The 17,779-nt window shown below is 43.6% G+C and overlaps 1 protein-coding gene across 8 annotated transcripts in view; it reads left to right on the top strand.

Annotated features, from left to right (window-relative positions):
- The window catches only part of LOC114873250, a 47,411-nt gene that overhangs the window by 26,436 nt on the left and 3,196 nt on the right, over nt 1-17,779 (top strand). For 2 of the 8 annotated variants that reach the window (XR_006829963.1, XM_029181370.2), the window contains exons 1-2: nt 7,188-7,641; nt 16,576-16,774. Coding sequence is in view for 7 of the 8 variants with exons in the window: in XM_029181370.2 (XP_029037203.1) it covers nt 7,613-7,641; nt 16,576-16,774 (228 nt within the window). In the remaining variant the exon portion in view is untranslated. The other 6 variants (XM_029181373.2, XM_046288248.1, XM_029181372.2 and 3 more) reach the window with 6 other exon arrangements.

Below are 17,779 nucleotides of genomic sequence, written 5' to 3'. Positions count from 1 at the left end.
AGCGAGCAACGTACGTGTACAACGTGCCCCGCCGTACTTCGTGTAGGAGTAGAAAGTTGCTATTGTGCTTGGGATCTGGTTTTATATAAATAGCTGCACACTCGAGGCCCGATCCGCTTGAATTTCCGCCGAATAATCAAGCAACAGCTTCAAATCGAACTCTTGCACACCGGACTCGGCGCGTTCCGTTAATCCGTCGAGCAAATGCAAATTCGTTTCTTCCTCTCCCTCCGCGGATCCGCGCATTCGATTCTCTACGAAAAAGTATCACGTACAGGGGATTCGAGGTTTTCGCGACACGCGGATTCTCAGGATGACCCACAATCCGTGACCGCCTGCTTCGGTTTCGAAAAGGCTGCTTAAGATTCAACCGCGTTCACCGATCGTGAAACGTCCGTAGTTTTATCGCTCGTAGGGCCGTTTTCGCGTTTTCACGACAAAAGTAACGGCTTGTCAACCACTGACCCGTGCTCTCGTTAAACGGCCAGTCCTCGAAAACGTGCCAAGCATTTCCGTGGAGTTGTAACACCGGCCAATATTGCCGAGTCGAGTGTTTTTCAAACAACAGGAGCATCCAGGAAAATGGAAATTCTTTACCGTACGAGTACACTTTTTCCCCGAAAATGTTACTCGGGGCTGCAATTTACGTAGGAACACTCGCTAAATATAGCTGTCGTTCCGCAAATGAAAAAAGAAGGCACCCATAGATTTCGCATCGAAACGTTGCTAAACAAGCTGGTCGGAATTTGCATGCGCGCGGTGCATCCGGTGTTCGATACACGCCCTCTTCCTCCGTCAAGGGTTACCCGATTGCCTAATCGCATTTCGCAACAATCCCATTTCGTGGAAGCCTCGCGGACCCATCGAATTCACCGAATCGTCTAATTGGACTAGCATATGGCAGACGGTCAGAGTCGATCGGTATTGGAAATTGGTAGCAAGAAATTGAAGGACGCTGCGATACCCAGACAAATCGAAGACACGCCAACTGGTGTGTTCTCTTCTTTTCCCCTGGAATGGCACGGATCGAGGTGAATATGTTGCCATAAATAAGGTAGAAATTGACGGAGCCGAAGAGAAAGAGGTTAGCCGTGAGGTTGGCCGATGGCCGTTGGTATTAGCGGCTCTAGTCGCGGTTTCAGCTCACGAGGAGGCGAAACCGCTGGCTCGATCGTCCAAGTAATCTGTTGGAAGCGTGTCGTACGCTCGATTTCCCTTTCAGATCGGCGATCGTATATCTCGGGAGCCGCACCGAGCGTGATTAGAATCGTAAAATCGGCTTGTACCGGTGCGCTGCTGTGCATGCCACGGAGCAACAGGGCAGAGCCTTACCCCAGTTTATGGACGATCGTTTTACACGCGTATCCCACCTTTATCGCTACGGCTGTATTCGCGCATTACCGGTTCTCGCGATTTCTGCCATCCAATACGACCCGTTATTTCGTCATGGTTTCAGATACGCGAGAAAACGCGCCGTTTCTTTAATGAGCGCCGCATCAAGGACGTCGCTTTTCAATCTCCAACACCTCGTCCATGCACGCGTTAAATATTCCTTCGAATCAAGTTAAAACGCTAGGAAAACTTAATTTACCAATTCTCTCGTTTGCTCTTCGCCGATGCGACCGCAGGTTTGCAATTTATTTGAAAGCATCCGGGGAACACGTTGCGCGGAGATTGAAAAGACCGAACGAACGACATTCCTCGGTTCCTGTACCGATAAAAGCGAAGAACGACGCGAGGCGTCTGGAGAAAGCAAGGGAAATAAGAATAGAAAGAATGAAGGAAAGGACGTCGCGTCGGGTCGGCTAGCCGCGAAATCAAATCCTCGGCTGGATTCGCGTCGCAAAGAAAAATGACGCTCGACGTCTTCGATGTACGAATGGAGAACGAGAAAGTTTCCTTTTATTCCCGATCCATTTACTCGCGGTTGCTATCCACAGAGACGTCTCCTCGAAAGATCCATCGTTTTCTCTAACTTTAAGAGGAAACTTGAAAGATGCGTATGGAATAGCAGGGTAATCCCCTCGATAAATCTGCGAACTCGCAAAAGTTTCAATTTTTTAACATTCCAATTGTTTAGAGGAGCGTGAAGATCGATGGAAGAAGAGGAGGTGGAGGAATCGAGGTGTTAGCGCAAACTGACGCGGTAACGAGTGCACATTCGCGTACCAGCACTAATACCAACGACAGAGAGGCAAAAGAGTGCCATAGCCGGCGGCTAGGCCGTTTCCCGACCTTGCCAAGCGGGATTCCTTAGACGCTAGGAACATCGCCATTTTTATCCACCATTTCCTCTATCCTCCTTTTTCTCCCCTTTTTTCCCCTGTCTCTGATCTAATCCCCTTGTCGCGAGGAAGCCTCGCCTCGGCGTATAATTTATTTCCAGCTGGAATATCACCGACGAACCTCTAGTTCCCTGCCGCGTTTAATCGCGTCACGCCGGAGCTTCGTTAAGGAAATTAATTTCCCCAACTTGCCCTACCTTCTTTTCCTCCATTCGTCTCTCTAGGATGCTCCTAGTCCTTCACGTGGAATGTCACGTGGATCGTCACGAAAGTTCATAGCTTTTTTTTTTAATCAAGGGAGTACCATCGTCATCAACGGAATGCGATACAAGAGGTTTCAGAGAAATAGGAGGGGTTGCGTTCTGCGGCGGGGGTGGTAACGATCGAACATGGAAATATCCGAGTGAAAAGACGGTCACAGCGGGCTGTGTAATATCGAGAACGATCTACTCTTTCATTTTCCACCTGTTCGCGGCCTGACAGCGTACACGTTTGTTCTCCGTTAACCGATAGGGAATTTTAATTACGCCTTCCTTCTCCCGTAGATTGAACTGTCGCTTCTCCCCGTCTCTTGTACCTGCTTTAACACTTTGACGGCTTCATTCTTTGCCAGATATTAGAAGGTAGCGCAACAACGCCCAGGTACAGTAGGTGTAATAAAGCTAGATGAGACCTGGAAACCTGTCAGGGTCGTTGTATAACCTTTCGTCTCGAGGAACTCGTCGGAGGATTTTTATCCGTCAAGTTTTCGCGAAAATGTCCCCTGCGGAAACGTCCAGCGATCGCGTAATAACGTGTCTCGTCCAGAGACTTCTCTTCGCCAACTGGTTCCCACAATTTTCCGTACTAGCTCGTTCCACTTGTCACACCTGTACAGCGACCTTTATACGTTTTCTGTTTTGTTTCAGGTGAGTCCAACAGACGGTGAATTACTTTCGGTGGCGGGACTGCAATGGTGGGTAAAGTAACGATTCAAAAAAATTACAAACGTCCGCTCTGGTTGCCAGGTGTCGACCATCTGAGAAAACAATCATTCCGTAGTTTAATTTCAATAGCGACAAAGTTGGTCAACTTGGTATGAGAATACGTCGCTCAGTAGGGTAAGCTAGTTAATTAAAGAACAGCTGGAAAAGCAATTGTATTGACTGACCAATAAGGACAATACCCATTCGGTATCGGTACTCGTTTTTTTTCCGCTCTACAAGTTGGTGCGCGTGACGGGCAGGAAATAACGAAGAGCGCGTACATCCGGAAGCGTTGATGCGCTCAATGCCTCCCTTCCGGTAGCGGCGCGTCCTCGGCATCCCGGCACTGGCGAACAGTGCCGTAACCAACATCACCACGCGACGCCCGGCGTCGCTTCTATCAACCGACTTCCCTTTACGCTACGCAGATGGCACTACCCGTCGCGTCGCTCCACCTTCTTTTACCTTTACCCTTACCTTTCGGGTAAATCGTTATATCGGGTGATAATTTTCTTCTAAGGTTTAGACCTTTTCAAAATTATATTAAAATCAATTCACTTTTTCTAAGATTAACCCGTATCTAAGATTGAAAATCTTGGGAAGGAGGCTATAGCATTTTGACTTTCTGTCACTTTTGTACAAGCCAAACGGTAAGTGGGTCAAAATCTCAACGAATGGCTGAAATTTAATTTGTTGTGTTTTTTTTTTACTACTTCCGGTTTGACCGGAAGGGTTGGCTCTAGGGCGAATCTCGCTCTAGTTCACTTTAGCTTTTTTTCTACAGCATCCTGATCTACAAAACTGGAAAGTATATTCAAATTAATGAAAAGTTTGTTAATTTTTTGAACACGACGTTCTTTGTTGGATGTAACCAACATTTCATACAGGCGAGTCATGTACTCGTATCTTTCTTACAGTGTTTTGCTTTTCTGACAAGAGAAATTTTTCTAAAGGTAACGGAAAGCGGGCAGGTTGCAAACAATACGCTTGAAAAAAGTTTCAAAGCAGAAACTTTTTTTTTTCACCGAGTTCCATGCTGCAGAAAAATGAAAAAGTTACACTCGTGGAGTAGTTACAATGAAAAAAAGAGCTTTTCTTTTCACGTATCGCCACAGGGTACTCGATTGCTCCCGCAGTGATAAATAAAGTTTCCATAGAAAAGCTGGAAGGGTCGAAATAAATATGAGCAAACAAGCTGGGGAGTTGAACTCTAGAGAAATTAGGACCAACTCTGTCGATGTAAACCATTCTCCTTCCCTGTCTCCCTCTTTCACCAGCCGGTTTGCAAATTTCATTTGGTTCAGTGGTGTGCAAGCCGTGGTACGTGCACGGTGTTCCAAACATTCGGCAGTTAACATTATCCAGTCGGGAAACAACGACGGGAATTTGCAAATTATACTGTTTATTTTTGGTTGGTGCACAAAGCGTGAATTACATCCGCGCTAATGACGAATGGTGCGCCAGATATTAGTGGGAAATGAAATTTCCTAAAATATCACCGTTCGCTAATAATTGACAATCCAGAAAATTATGAAAATTTGTTGGGAACACACTATTACCATCCAGTAAACATTATTTTTATGTACTGGTAAAACTATTAAAATTTTCGACGCACGCAATGAACTGCAAATCAATGAAAAATTGCATACAAAATATGCCAACAATATGGATTCGTTTTAATCATGGACAAGAACCTTTTGTTATTTATCTTTCAATACGTCGCTCTGTTTCCATTTTCACGGGTGTATTTCAATGGGGTATGAATAAAATTGCGTATTTGTAATTGGAGCTTGCATTAATTCTATTGTTTCGCGTTTGTCAGCGACGAAATATCGGTATCGACGTTATTATGGAATCCCGCCAGTGTAATCCATCTGAAGGGCTGTTTGTAAATTCGTACACGTAATCGTAGCTTTTCAAATATCATCATTCCGACGAGTAACAGTGAAATTAGTAAAACAAATTTTTAAAAAACTGAAAACATTCCCTTTTTATTGATTTTTTATACATTAAGTAGATCGATTCTCATCCCTGTCCTATTGAACAATCAGGTCGAAAAATCGAAAACGAGAAGCAGATTTGGCTCGCGAGCCCAGTTAGCTACCTCTGACGTATCGTAAATTGAACAAGATGCAAACAAAGCGTGGTCGTATGGTCGTATTTCCTAAGTTAAATAAGTGCATACACAATCCAGCGGTCTTTTCGATTCCAGTAATGCGAAGTGTACTTACGACCAACAGCTTTCACATGCGTACAAAAGATGTTTATTCTGATTTACGAGCTAAGAGTTGTATCACTCGGTAATCCGCTCGTAAATCTAGCGCGTTGCGAATCGAAAACAGAACCATCGTTTCGAATAGCAAATTCTTTCTTGTTCGCGTACGGCGCGCGATCAACAATGACAAGATTCTCGATGAATCAACCGTGGAGACAGTTGAAAAGCCGTGGCACGCGAGAAACGTTCCATTGACTGATAACTGATAACAAGCCGACGAAATCGTTGAATGCGACAAATCGTTCGTTTGATCGATCAAAAGGGGAGCAACACGGAACGGACGCGTTCAAGTATCTGACTCCTCATCCGTCAGCCAGTTCGATTCGATACTTTGCTCGATAATGCAATCGACGCGAGTTACGAAACTGTTGCTCGATCGAGTGTGTGCGTAGCCGAGATCGAGGATATCGACTTTCTGACAAATTGCTAGGATCGAGTGATCGTTAGCCCCGTTGACTGATGATGACGACTGATAATCCGAAATCGAATTGTCCGAAAGTGGAATTTCCTCCCACGCGGACGAAAGCTGATACCTTACATCGTAGACGATGAAAAGTGTAGCGAAATATAGAACAGAATATTCGTCTAAAGATAGACGTAATTGTTGCTTTTTTTAACTAAAATTTGTCACCCACCCAGAACTTCAGATTAGCAATTTCGAAAGCGGTGGGTTAAATTACCCTGCTATCCGATACTCGCAGTTTTCACAATTTAGTCATACTTCGAGTTTTGAAACAGCCGCTATCTTTCAGTTAATTAATTTAAGTTCTGTATTTAATGAATATAGTAATTAATTTATGTTCTATGAACATGCGCGTGGACGGGAGATGTTAGATTTTATATCTGATAGAATTGAAAATGATTCAAGGTGTTCGCTAACCCGTTACTAGCCAGATGTGTGCAAAGCTGTTGCCTCGAGAAAGCAGACCTCGCTCGTCAGCTTTAGTCAGCTTTGCTTTTTCCTTCCTTCGCTCTGTGTTTACGCGTTTCTAATTTTACACGGAACCAACGCGTATATCATTGCGGGGGCGTCCGACGGATTTTCCACTGTAAATCATTTATCCCCCTTTGTTCGGTGGCAACTAGTACAATACCGTCAACGTTTCTACTTAATTAAGCGTTTCGGAGAACTTGAATAGGGTATTCTCGTTCGCGCCTATTGGAAGGTCTCTTAGGTACTGTTCCACCGCGAATCAGCGTTGCAAAACGAACCAAGTCGTGACAATCGTAATTCGCAATTCCCAATTCACCCAGTCCCTCTCGTTTCATGACTTTCGATGCTTCGATTAATCCTTTCGGATCGTTTTCGATTCTATGCATAATCCCTTTCTGCTGTTTTGTTCGAGTGCGGTATCAAATAGCTAGCGAACTGTTAATTTTCCTCCCTGTTTTAATCGATGCTTTTGCGAGCAGAACGTTCCTAGAAATCGTTAATATACCCATTTGATTTTTTCATGTAATTGCAAATAAGTCTATCGAGCGATGAGTAATTATCGCAATGGATGGGTAATTAAGGTGGGCAAGTACATCGGCCGTATGGTCGGTACTTTCTGACGAATCAGAGGTTGGTGGGGTGACTGTTAGGAGGGGCACCCCGACGCTGTTGGAGAAGGTAGTTCTGCAGCTGGTGGCGGCCGATCGGGGTTTGCAAATACCAGGAACATGCAGCGTGCACCGTGCATCGGCGAATATTCGGCAGTTGCGCGACGAGCGTTCACCGAAGCGGTCGCGAGATGCGCTTCCCGCTCGAGGCTCGCGATTACTATCGTTCCGTGGTTTCGCGGCACCGATCGAGAGAACAAACGTGTCTATCAACACCTTTCTTTTCGATAAGAGGTTCGAATACAGACGAGTCGAGAGAAAGAAACTCAAAAGAGCTAATGGGGTGCGCGTGGTGGATAAAAGAAACTTCTTTACAGCTTATTTCATTAGGCTGATGAAATTAAATTGGCTTACCATGACCCCGGTTGAAGTTAACTCGATAAAGAGGAAACAGGAGAAATGTAAACGTGTGTGTGCAGGCGTATGCGTGTTAGTATCCCTGAAAAGATAAAATAGAATCGTGAGGAAAGGGTTTAAAAGAGCTGATGCGGCGTGTGTTTATTTCATCGGAACGGTGAGATTAAATTGTCCTAAATGTAACGCTAGATTAAATTAAAAGATTCTAAAGAAAAAATTGAATTCTCCAGGAAGTAGATTCAGAAACATGGTTTGTTGAGTATCCTTGAAGCGAGTATGAGAGTTTAATGCATTTCGCAGCGTCGTTTGGACCGTGTACTCTATTTGTTGCGAGTAATATGCTCCATTTAATTTTCCGTAATATTAAAATGTGTGCCCGCGAGAAATCGTACTACCGGAAAATCGATAATAATGGTCAAGTAAGGTCTTCTACGGTATTCAAATCCGGCTTTTCGATTCCGAGGTACAAACGTGTTTAAAATGGAGCACGATATCTTGCAATTTAAAATCAAATTTAGCCTTTAAATCACTCGTCGAGTCAGCAAAAAGATCTCGTAGGAAAAAGCCGTGAATGTAATCGACAAATATAGCATCTGGCAACAGATGTCTTCCTCATTCGCGGAGCGTAATTTTTGAAACGGTCGCTTCTTTGTTCAAACGACATAACTCTAATAAGATAACTGTCTGCTGAAACTATTGATTAATTTAATTCGTCGGTCAGTTCATTAGAAAATGTTCCTCTGTAGCGCGTACCCTCTTTGCTGAAAGTTTCAGGAGCGCCTATCTCGTCTACGCCAACTTTTACAAGAGCAGACATCCTTCCGTTCCCTTCAAGTATTCGCCAATCCTTGCATCGCGTCGCGTCTTGTCGGTTCAACGAGTTATTCAACAAGGTCGTTTGTAATCTTATCAGGCCGTGTCTGCAGCAAAAGTGCAGCTGTTCTGTTGAATTTCATACCTCTTCTTCGAAGCAACGGGTAGCTGTTCGATACACGAAACACCCCAAGTCTCCTGATTCGCTTCTCCCTTTTACAACCTCGTACAGATTCCGCAGTGTTATAAAAAATTCACTTGCCCTAGCTCGACTTTCCACCCTTTGAACCAGACACTCGAGATTCGACTTTCTTCGAGAAAGACTCGCTAATATCCTGTTGCTTTTCTAAACTCCGCGGTTTTGTATTATTCTAGCGGATTCGCAATATTTTCGTAACCATCCTACGCAGTTATGCAATATTTCCGTCATACATATATACCAATAAAAATTGTACGCGTACATTGTGCGTACGTCGTACATAGCAGCGGTGCCAAAAATCCAGCACATTTGTCTCGCAAGCGTTCCCCGTAATATCCACGATATGGCAGCTTTGCAGGAAGTAAGAAAACATTGAAATCAACCGCGTGTAGCGCCTCGTACGCGAATCGATACGTGTATGTTCGTTTCAACGGCTATTCTACAAACCCTTTCACAGATGACAATAACGATAACAACGAAGGGGTTAAATCGCATGCGGAATCGTCTAATATAACCGTCGCTCGGCGCCCGTGTTGGACTACACGTGGCCGTTCCGAGGGAAACGCGCGACGCGAGAGTGCAACAAACTGCACGGATTGCAGTCGGAGTGACGTTTTCCACGTCCCTGGAAGCCGGAGCTGATTCCTCCCACCGTCGACTCGTTTAATCGCTCGCTCGCCTCCTGTTCGTCGGACTTGCCTCGGTTCCTTAGCGTCTGCGCGTCTCCTCCTCGGCTCCACGGCTCGTCTCCGTCGCCCACTCACCACCACGCTAAATCCCCACGAGATCGCGAATTTAAAACTCTACAGTGGCCCGCAGTGTCGAATGTGCGAGCAACCATGCGAGCAACCCGACGAGGCGCGGACGTGAACCGTGTTCCAACAAAACCCTTTCTCTCGACTCCTTTTCTTCAACCACCGTTCGTGCTCTTTCGCTCAAGTGTGAACTTTACTCGTATCTCTCTCCACAGTGTACTTAACGCGGACACCAGAGGAAGAGGAGAAACACAATGTGCTTCCAGTAAAGCGTACTTTCTTTGTTCCTCTATGAAAAAATGATCACACCGTGAAGTGCCTTATCACGAATACGCGAAACTTTTAGACTCCATAACGAAGCGTCTCTTAATTAACCATTAATTGGGACGGCAATCGAAATACGGTATCTCTGTTTCCTGCATCGTGGGAATATGATCGAGGTACACTCGTCCCTCGCGCAATCCTCCAAGAGGAATAAACACGAGAGTATCGGGAAAGTTTGCAGCAAACTTCACCGATTGCCAGCAGCAGAGGAAGAGGATCGACCTGTAACAGTAGTTTCAACGCACGGTTCCACGCACGACCGTTTCTTCTCTACTTCGAAGAGCAAACTTTCTCTGCTTTTTACCTGTCCGTTTTAACGCGTGACTTTGTTAGAGGCACCGGAAGAAAGGCAAATATACTCGGACGAAGATTCCATCAATCTTTTTATTCGTTCGATATTCGCGGTCGTTACAGACCACGGGAGGTGCATAGCTTGTTACGGACACCTCGGGGACACGACCGAGCTGTTGGTTCCGCAACAATCGCGTCGGTGGTTGAAACTTCGCAACAAACTTTTACCTTTTCTTTGCAATCGTCGTCTATCGCGAGGATCGCGGAGAAAAGTTGGTGTACGATCGTCTTTGAAGAGGAACACGAGGCTACCGGGAAACAGCAGATGAGTATCTCTTTGACAGATCGAGTAGTGTTTTTTGCACATGAGAAAATGTGTTTGTCGTACATCAGGGGCCATGGGGTAGAGCGGTCAGACCGTAAAAGTTACGAATAGAACGGAACTGAAACCGCGTGAAAGTTTATGCGCGTATCCTGAAAAGGAAACATGGGGGACGATAGAGAAAAAACGGCCCGTAGTATATAGTCTGATTGGCACGAAGCCGACAAATATCGTCTCAAGAGTGTTGAGTACAGCACCGACGTGGCGTCTATCAGCTTTTCACCACGAAAAGCATCGATCAACGGCCCGTAAATGTCGAAAACGGTAGCACGGATGCCAGTTCGATGCCTCGTCTTTTTTTGCTTTATCAATCTCTTTCGAAACCTTTTCTATCAATCTTTTTCTACGCTTGCACGTGGTCTCGTTTCGCGTACATGTGTGCGGTTTCTTGTTACACACGATCGCATACACCTGGTTTTCATTCAACCATCATCTTTCCTCCTGTATCCTCGTGATTGGATTACAGTATCGTCTCTCTAAGTGCCGTATCCTCCTGTTTTTTCATTTCTGCAGAAATAGCAACGAAGGTATCCTAGCTTTTTGGATAGTTCAAGTCAGGTTTCAGAGTTGCTTTATCTCCATACGATATGCATACATACGTATAAATTACGTGATATACATACATTACGTTTTATGTTATACTCAATCTCGTGTATTCAAGATTTTCCATTAAATTCCACCGGGATTTCTGAGTACATATTGAACCAGTTCTTACCCTTAGCGAATAGAATAACAGCTTAAAGTTCCGAAGCAAGTTCCTCATCCGACAAGGAAAATTCCTTGAATATTATGCTGGTATTTATATAAATGAGAAGATGTTATACACCGATAGATTCACTCGCGTGTACCTTTAATAAGGCACTAGAGATACTTAATGGTAAAGTTTCGACAACCCTTATCAATTGCTGCATAAGCATCCCTTTCGTGCGAATGATCTTGGTACGGTTAATAAAGGTTCGCTCACACTACCACGTCCTACATCCTCGAAGTAATTAAAAGTACCTCTGCGCTCCATCAGGAATTTGTACTGTCTCCTTGCTAATGAAGACCTCAACTTTTCGCGCGAAGAATTATTCACGATGTCGTTTCGTTCGATGAAAGCGAAGCAGGATGGAAAATTTTACTGTCAGAGATTCCGAACCAGTTGAAAGTTATCCGCGCGACAATCTATACAGCCTGATAATCCATTCGTAAATCATACTCGCCGACGATTCATCCGGAAGATGATATTTTAGGTACGCTTGAATAAAACGCGTTCCTTGGCGTGAATACTCTCATTTATTTCAATCGTTTTAACGGTTAACGCTTTGATGACCGTGCAGTTGAAGATAAGTGTTCATCTACCTTCGGGCTTTCTCGCAAACTCGTTCGTGATGTGATTATAACGCCAGGACTATTATTTGAATTTCATAATGTAACCTTAATTCGTTTAATGGGAAGAAGCATTTTCAGCATCGCGAGAATCATTAATTACGTTCTTATAATAACCCTGCCGTTAGCCGACAAAGAGGACATCCCAGATATCCTGCGCTCTTTTTTATAATGCGCTTATCGTTAGCAATGCATTAGCTTCTTGAATCGGTGCCATTTACAGAGGTACAATACTGTAACTAATTACCTCCACGTTTTCCTGCTTTTCTAGGCGTTTTCCTTTGCGCACTGGCTTCTCGTCTTTCATACCAACTGGAAGAATATAATTGTTTCTTTGATCGTCGCTATCCTCGAATCATTCTCCTCTGCTATTCACCAACCTGTTCGGTTTTTCTTTTAACCCATCGCTGACGAAAGAGTTGGCTTTACGGCTTTTTACCTATCTTTTTTTTCTTTCTTTTGCTACAGTAGACGACAAAATCCCTGTCCACGAAACACAAACGACGCGTCATTCTCCTTTTTCGTTCGCGCAGGATGCGTCAGTTCAGCTCCGGATCCTGTCGCCAGGACGTCGCCGCTGTTGGCTTGAGCAAAGGTAATGCTGACGCTTCTTCATCGATTTTTCAATGCAACTGCGAAAAAATGATGCAGAAAGAGCGAAGGCTCGCTATTTTATTATCTTTGGAGTCGAACAGTTTGCCTTTGGGATAATTGCGAAAACTTGTCGACAAGTAAGTGAGTACACTAGTGGAATTAACTCTGGACACTTAAATCTTTTACTATATAAATCATTTTATATTTTATATTTTCATCATTGTTTTCTAATTTTAGGACGTCGCTTATATAAAAAGATCAGTAGAAAAACCATTTACAGCCATGATTTTAATATGCAATAAAAATTACAATTTCAGCACATCAAAGGAGGTAGAAAAAAATAAATTGGCTATTTCACATCATGCGACGTTTTGTGCTGCCAGGCGCAAAAACAAAAATAACAACACAGTTAAAATTTTTAAATATTTACAAACTAAATCATGTGATTACAATAAAAATATTACGGTATCAATTTAGCATGCACAAATATGAAATAAAGAATATTTTTATTCAAAGTGTCCAGAATTAATTCCGCTGATGGCCGGGTCAATCGTACCTCAGACGTACGATGCAATTGGGCTGTTTGATATTTGGTTCGAAACAGTTTACGTGTTTGTTTGGAAAATTTCCCAAACTTTTGGGTAGCTGATTCATCGAGGTGGAAAGTAATTTACGGGTTTACTTTGAGAATTCCTTGAAACTTCGATCAAATCACAGTCGGAATGTTTAGTATTTGATTGGAAACAGTTTACGTAGGTGTTTGCTTCGAAAATTTCTCCGAAACTTTTGTCGAATTCGAAGCAAACAAAGAATCTTTACAAGTTGAGATGTTCGAGGAGGTGACAAAGTCTCTGGGATAAGACCTGGAGCGATTGTGATTCCGTTAGGGCCACTGACTCTTTTTCTCTCTCTCCTCTCTCTACCTCTGTATGTTTACCGTGCCGCGGCTTTACCATGACGAGAACATAATTGCTCTTCAACGAAACGAACCTCGCTTTTCCCCGCAGTTTACCGACTAAGGCGAATTTCTCGGTTCGTTAACACTTTTCGTGAATCATCTACAAAGTACACAAGCGTCTCTCTTTTTATACCCCTTTACGCACCATCTTGGTGGCTGAATTCCAGCAGCCAATCAGAAAAGAAAAACTGAACGTGTGTTATTTGCCGGGAGGAAATAATCTTCGAAGAATTGGCAGAAACTTGGTAAAAAGGAAAAAAGTAAGAAGATGCTGGATTAACGAGAGAAATCGAGTGGTAATGATAGACTGAGTGAAAGAAAAGCGAGCTGTAAGGGTAGTTGAACGAAGTTTAACCCAGGGGTGTCGATGAAGAGGCTGGCGAGGAAGCTGAATAAGAAAAGTAAATATCTGCCAGAGGGGATATAAAAGCGAAGGAAAATCGAGGAAAGCTGACGGGATATGGTTTTAAATCGTAGTCGAAAAATGCCAATATTTTCTCCTCTATTCGCAATAACAGTTTATCGTTATTTTATTTTCAACAATTTTACGACGCAGCTGATAACTCTATGGAGAAATAACGATCGCAATTCGAGCGCGTTCCGTTGGTCTTTTTTGGAAAAAACAAAAAATAACATCGATGCCCATCGACATGCGAGGAACATACCCTTCGCAAATATTCGTGAAATTTTCACCGGGGTTCTCGTTTCCGGCCTCGGACGGTTTTAATTTACTCTTCTGTTTATTTCCCGTTTCCCCATTCGATACGTTGCCGCCTTCTGTATTTCAAATTCCCCGTGCCTATGTACCTGTTTTCGAATCCCGTGATTTATTTCAATGAAAGGTTCCCACCGTCAACCGTTATTCGTTTGAACGTTACATATCAAGAGTTATTAATTAATAACGTCGGCAGATGATGGGAAAATTCCCCGTGATGATCGAACATTATTGATTTCTCATGTTCCCTGGTAGCTGCGATAATTGATAGATCGTGCTGGAAATGTTGCCTCGAACCAGCATTTAGCTGATAACATTAGCACGATGAATTGCATGTCCTGCGTACACAGCTATTAGCCGAATTTTTCGCCTTTTATTCGCGAAAACAACTCCATTTCCATAGATTAAATTTCTCTAAACGTTCCGGGATGATAGGAATTACAATAATAAAGAGCTGTTCACTGGGAATGAACTAACTTTTATGGAATATTTAAATTATCCCAGGAAACGAGCAGCGAAATCGACGTCGAAACATATTTCTCAGAATCTGAATTTTACCCGAATAATTCCTCCTGTTTGCCTCGCGAGACGTAAAACTAATTTTCCCGTCGACAGAGTCGTTATTCCGTTCCCTGCAGCACGCGATCGTCGGTAATTAAATTATAATTAACGCGGACGGTCGGTGAACATAATTGCAAAATTTCGAGATGATTGATATTTTTATGCAGCCGGACGACTCGCGGAAGTACGTCGGGCGATCAGCAGGACAGACGTCCGCATCAATTTCCGGGACTTGTAACAATCAAGCTATTATGAGGATTATTTTGAAATTACATTTCACCTGTCGCCTCATTATAAACCGTAATATCAGTTTCCATAATTGATTGCGATTGATTTTGCACGATGCAAACGCGACGTGAATGGTTCGATACGGAAACACCCTAAAAGTTTTTATAATCTCGAATGCAAAACAACATTTCTCGATTACATTTACTGGAACAATCATTACGCTAACGAGGGAAATTTTCATGTTCACTCGCGCGATCGATTCATCGATTCGTTAGGTTATTAAAAGTTACAAACATAGAATTTTGCGGTTCGTTCAACCTCGATAGAACCAGCTGTAATACGCTACGTTTACACCTGGATAATTTAATCGAAAGTCAAAGTTGTTAAAAAATATTTGAATAAAGTATGAATATTAACGAACATTTTCTCGATCGTTAATGTTGTAACGTAGTCGTTGAACGTTGCAACAGGGATGAAAAGAGGGGATGATGCATCGGGTCACCCTCTCTGGTCGTGTTTTAATGTTAAATGAACTATGACTGAAATGCAGTCTCTGTTTAGACGTCGTTTCGCTGCTGATGGGCATGGTCAGGTTTCGTCTGCCGGAAATACGGTGGATACGTACTCGGAAACTCGAGGTGTGTTAGACGTGAAATATGAAGAGTTTTACCCTGATATATTCTGCTCACTTAGTCTAGCAAAGCGAAGGAGCTTACTAGTAGACCAGAACGAAATATCCCTTATTCTTTCTTGCTTCCTTTCCGGAATCTACAGGGTGATCCTCTCGCCAGTGGACTCAAAGGAAATGCCGCCACACCATTATGAATGGACCCAAGCCATTTTCTCGACGGGGGTGCATACTGTATCTGTGTCCGTGAAAAGGTGTCGATGACAGAAAAAGGACTTGGGCCACTTTATGCTATTGTGGCGGCACTTCCTTTGAGTCCACTGGCGAGAGGATCACCCTGTATATTGGCGATGCAACGTAACCATTACACCGCATGGTTAAAATGGTTAGTAAAACGGCCTAAAACCATCTGCGGTTGCGGAACAGGCCGCTTTATATACCAGCCTTGTTACTGCCAGCTGCCATAGTAATATGTGTTTTCCCTTAGCTGCGTTATCGACAGATATATTTTATCGATGAATTCCGACAATCCCTCGACACCTTCCTGTGAAAATCGAGGATCGTACGTTAAATTGTCAGGTGGAGAGAAGGAAGAGTGAATTTTTACCGAGGTTTCCTTCTATCTCATCCCTTCAGTCTAAGTGAGTTTAATCGATTGACAGACTGCGGTTGCGCACGAAAAATTTATAAAGCATCTTTACCCGGGCACTTCGTTATGCACATCTTCCTTAGGAATTATTAATAAAAGAACGAAAGTTTAAAATGAAAAATGAATAAAATTAAAGTTGCTCGGGATGAAATCGGTTGGGAAACTCGTAACCATCGGAAATAAAAGGGAAGGACGTAGGAAGTAGCGTGATAGGGTTGGTCATTTCGCGATTCGCGACACCTGGAACACGTAGCTTGTCGCACAAACAACGGTCCACCGTGGAGGATCGATCGGGCCAGCGGAAAAGGAAACGTCAAACGCAGCAGGTGACTCACTCGGTGACTCATGCATAATTTATTTCGACTTTATTATAGCGATCGCGTGTAGAAAATGCACCGCTCTCCGTAACTGTCGCAAAGGTTGCGCTATGCTAATTCGCAGCTAAAAATTGCAAATGCATTCGCTAGCCATTATCTCGATCCACCTGAATCGAAATAACGCACCTGCGATTAGATACCTGGTCAATTTTCGAATCGTTGCTTTACCATTTCGTTATAATAAAAAAAAAAAAAGAAAAGGCAAACACGAGGATAAGGATAAAGAAAATGAACATTTGTTCGCAGTTTCGACGAGACGTCGATGGAAAGCTGCCCGTTGTCAGCGATCAGCGATGTTAGAGGGAACGATTCGTCGAAGGAGGTGCAGAACGAGGTGGAGGTGACATCCCTGGAGGAGGCGAAGTCGGTGATAGCCGCGTTAAGAGCGAGGCAAAGGGCACAGGCGCATCAGATGCTCGCCTGGCGGAGGACCCTGAAATTGCAGGTAAACTTGTCGGTATCTTAAAAGGGGGAAGAGGATTTCGTAATTACCAGACGACCGGTTCTTCATTGGCGTCTTGTCTGCTCGTTGGTTAAAGCCATTATCTGGTAAAACTTTGAAGAGGAATCGGTACCCGCTTCCGGGCTCGGGCTAGACGTCTCGTGACGACCCGCTATTTCCCTCCCGACGTTGCGTGACTACGAACAATCCATTCGATCGCGTTCGCGAAAAAACCCTCTTGAAAATTCAACCACCGTCTGTGAATAATCGACGATCGGATGGATAGTAGATGATAGATTATTTGGAATATTAAGAAGATAAAGGGTTGCAGATATTTATAGAGTGAGAGTAGCAAGAAAATTTTCGCATCTCTCACATATCTATTTACGTTCCTCCTTGAATTTTAACTTTGCGACCTGAAATATACTAAAGCGACGAATACGCGAGTCCCAAGTGTTCCTGGTAGACGGGCGAAACGCTAACGAGTTTCGTGGCTGATGGCGAACTACCAGCAACTTTTCCTTTAAACCTCGCGCAAGTAGCAGAAGTTGCTGGAAGTTAATTTCACCGGAATTCGCCAACTTTACTATTCCTCCATCAGACGTATGTTAAGATAAGGTACTTTGTAATTGGTTAAAAATAATGTAAAGCAGCTAAATCTCCTTGTACTTCGTCCATATCAATCCGTGACGTTATTAGCAGCTGACACGCGACTGCCATGCACGAAGAATAACGAAGAAATTGGTATAGTCGATAAATTACAGGGAAAACATCCAATTACTATATAACGACATTGTATTAGACGTGACAACCTTTTCGTGCTGATTCAGTCCATTAATTATAGAATCCATATTAGCGAAATATAGAGGAACGTTGCGATAATTATGCCGCAGATGGCATCGATAAACAGGATGCAATATTGGTACAAATGCACCTCCGGCTCCAACTGTGATGCACTTTGGTCGTAATTAGGAAGCCTCGAGGATAGGATATGGTAAACCGCATTAG

This window comes from Osmia bicornis, chromosome 12 (genome assembly GCF_907164935.1).
Source record: "Osmia bicornis bicornis chromosome 12, iOsmBic2.1, whole genome shotgun sequence".
NCBI classification, from domain to species: Eukaryota; Metazoa; Arthropoda; class Insecta; order Hymenoptera; family Megachilidae; genus Osmia; species Osmia bicornis.
Note: the sequence above shows the minus strand (reverse complement) of the source record. Positions and strands in the feature narration are given on the sequence as shown.